This window comes from Mandrillus leucophaeus, unplaced genomic scaffold (assembly GCF_000951045.1).
Source record: "Mandrillus leucophaeus isolate KB7577 unplaced genomic scaffold, Mleu.le_1.0 Scaffold39, whole genome shotgun sequence".
NCBI lineage: Eukaryota > Metazoa > Chordata > Mammalia > Primates > Cercopithecidae > Mandrillus > Mandrillus leucophaeus.
The window spans coordinates 4,773,144-4,775,124 of NW_012104142.1; the positions used below are offsets into that span (position 1 = coordinate 4,773,144).

At 37.1% G+C, this 1,981-nt stretch overlaps 1 protein-coding gene across 1 annotated transcript in view; it reads right to left on the reverse strand.

The window, feature by feature from the left end:
- ECD (ecdysoneless homolog (Drosophila)) overlaps positions 1-1,981 on the reverse strand; it is a 41,399-nt gene that overhangs the window by 4,407 nt on the left and 35,011 nt on the right. Inside the window, 3 exon segments of the mRNA XM_011991180.1 lie at positions 226-293; positions 1,513-1,699; positions 1,840-1,952. Coding sequence (XP_011846570.1) covers positions 226-293; positions 1,513-1,699; positions 1,840-1,952 — 368 coding nt within the window.

Here is a 1,981-nt window from a genome sequence, read left to right on the forward strand (position 1 = left end):
AAAAAAAAAAAAAATTTAATGAGCAGCTACTATATATGTCAAGCACTGAGCTAGGCAGCCTCTACAAAATTATTCATGGGTAGTAATTCATGGTTGAAAGCAACTCAAAACCAGGAAGAGAAAGCAAATATTTTGGCTTCTAGGATATCTAATAACCCAATGCTCTAGCAACAGCTATACGACTTACAGTTTCAAAATGAAAGTCAACATCACACCATTACTTACCTAAAATCTTATCAAAATAATTAAGAAAAGAATCTGCATCAAAAGTTATTGGAGCTTCAGAAGGTTCTCTGCAATATTAAAGGACAAAGACAATTTATTCTAAATACAACTGTTTGAAACTTTTCTAAAGTAGTGCCATTCTTAGGAAAGCTCCCAAAGATAGAATTTCTAAGGAGGCACAGCAAGAAAAATTGTAGTTTAAGTTTTAAAAATTCTTGAGTTTATTGGCCTTGAAGGACAACAGAAATGGGAAAGTCTGATAAATGAAAAGTAAAAATAGCATCTTGTTTATGTACATTTAGCTTATGCTGATTTAGGGACCTACCCACTCTCTAGCCCCAATAAGATATCTAGCATTAGCAAAACCATTATTTATTTGAGTTACTTTAAATAAAGCCTGTTCTTTTAAGAACTAAAGCTTAAAAAATAAACAAGAACATATCTTCCCTTATCCCTGCTTTCTTAAAGAGAGAATACCAAATATAAATTTAGATCTTTCATCAGGTTCAAGAGTATCAACACTAATAATGATATATGTGATACACAAGTAACAATTATTATTATTATTATTTTTTTTTTTTTGCTCTCTCTGTAGCCCAGGCTGCAGTGCAGCGGCGCGATCTCAGCTCACTGCCAGCTCCGCCTCCCAGGTTCACGCCATTCTCCTGCCTCAGCCTCCCAAGTAGCTGCGATTACAGTCGTGCGCTACCATGCCCAGCTAATTTTTGTATTTTTAGTAGAGTTGGGGTTTCACCATGCTGGCCAGGCTGGTTTTGAACTCCTGACCTCGTGATCCACCCGCCTTGGCCTCGTAAAGTACGGGGATTACAGGTGTGAGCCACCGCGCCCAGCCTACAAGTAATAATTCTATCTACCTGTTTTTCCTGTTACTTGCCAAATGTAATTTCACATTTCTGTTATTATTTCTGCCTTTGAGTTTTCAATATCCAATCTGTTTGCAGGGCGGGAGATCAGAGGTCTGAACTTGTTGAAAGCTAAATGTTGAGCCCATAAAGCTACTAAAGAGTAAAGTATATGGTTTCCCTGTGTGGTTCTGGATGATGGTTTTTAGGGTGATCTTTCTGGCTTATTTCAAGGATTGCAAAGGATGAGACTTCTAGAAATCTGACTTCAGATAAGTAAGTTATCACCATACTAGGCACAAAAAAGAAAGAAATCTGTACAACTCATTTACTCAAAAAAAAAAAAAAAGTGGAAATGGCAATGACTATGACTTCAACATTTGGGTTCTAACTATTTATATATTTATACTTTAACACAAATTACCGAGGCAGCTCTGCTCCCTTGTGGGTTGAGACTTTGGATATGAAAGCTTTCATGCTCTCTGAGACTTGAGTTAAGTCATAGTTCTGCTCCTTCTCCTCCTTGGAAATAGACTCTGATTCTTTTTTGCCAGCAGCTTCCTGCAGCAGCTGGTCCAGCTGATCTGGTGAGAGATCTAACCACTGGTCATCTGAAAAAGAAGAAAGCATGATATTGCCATTCTACATTCACATGATTAAGTCCTCTTAGGAGAGGATCCTGTGAGACTTAGTAGAACATTTTAATTTTTTTTTTTTTAACCCTTCCACTGTATCCTGGTCCATCACTTACCATCCTCTGGAGGAAGATTAGCTGCCTCTTTCTTAAGGTCTTCTATATCAAATGGTATTGTCTGTAATAAGGTTAAGATTTCTTCACCAGGGCTCATAGCAAGAGAACTATGAAAAATAAAAAACATGAGTATTTCTTCATA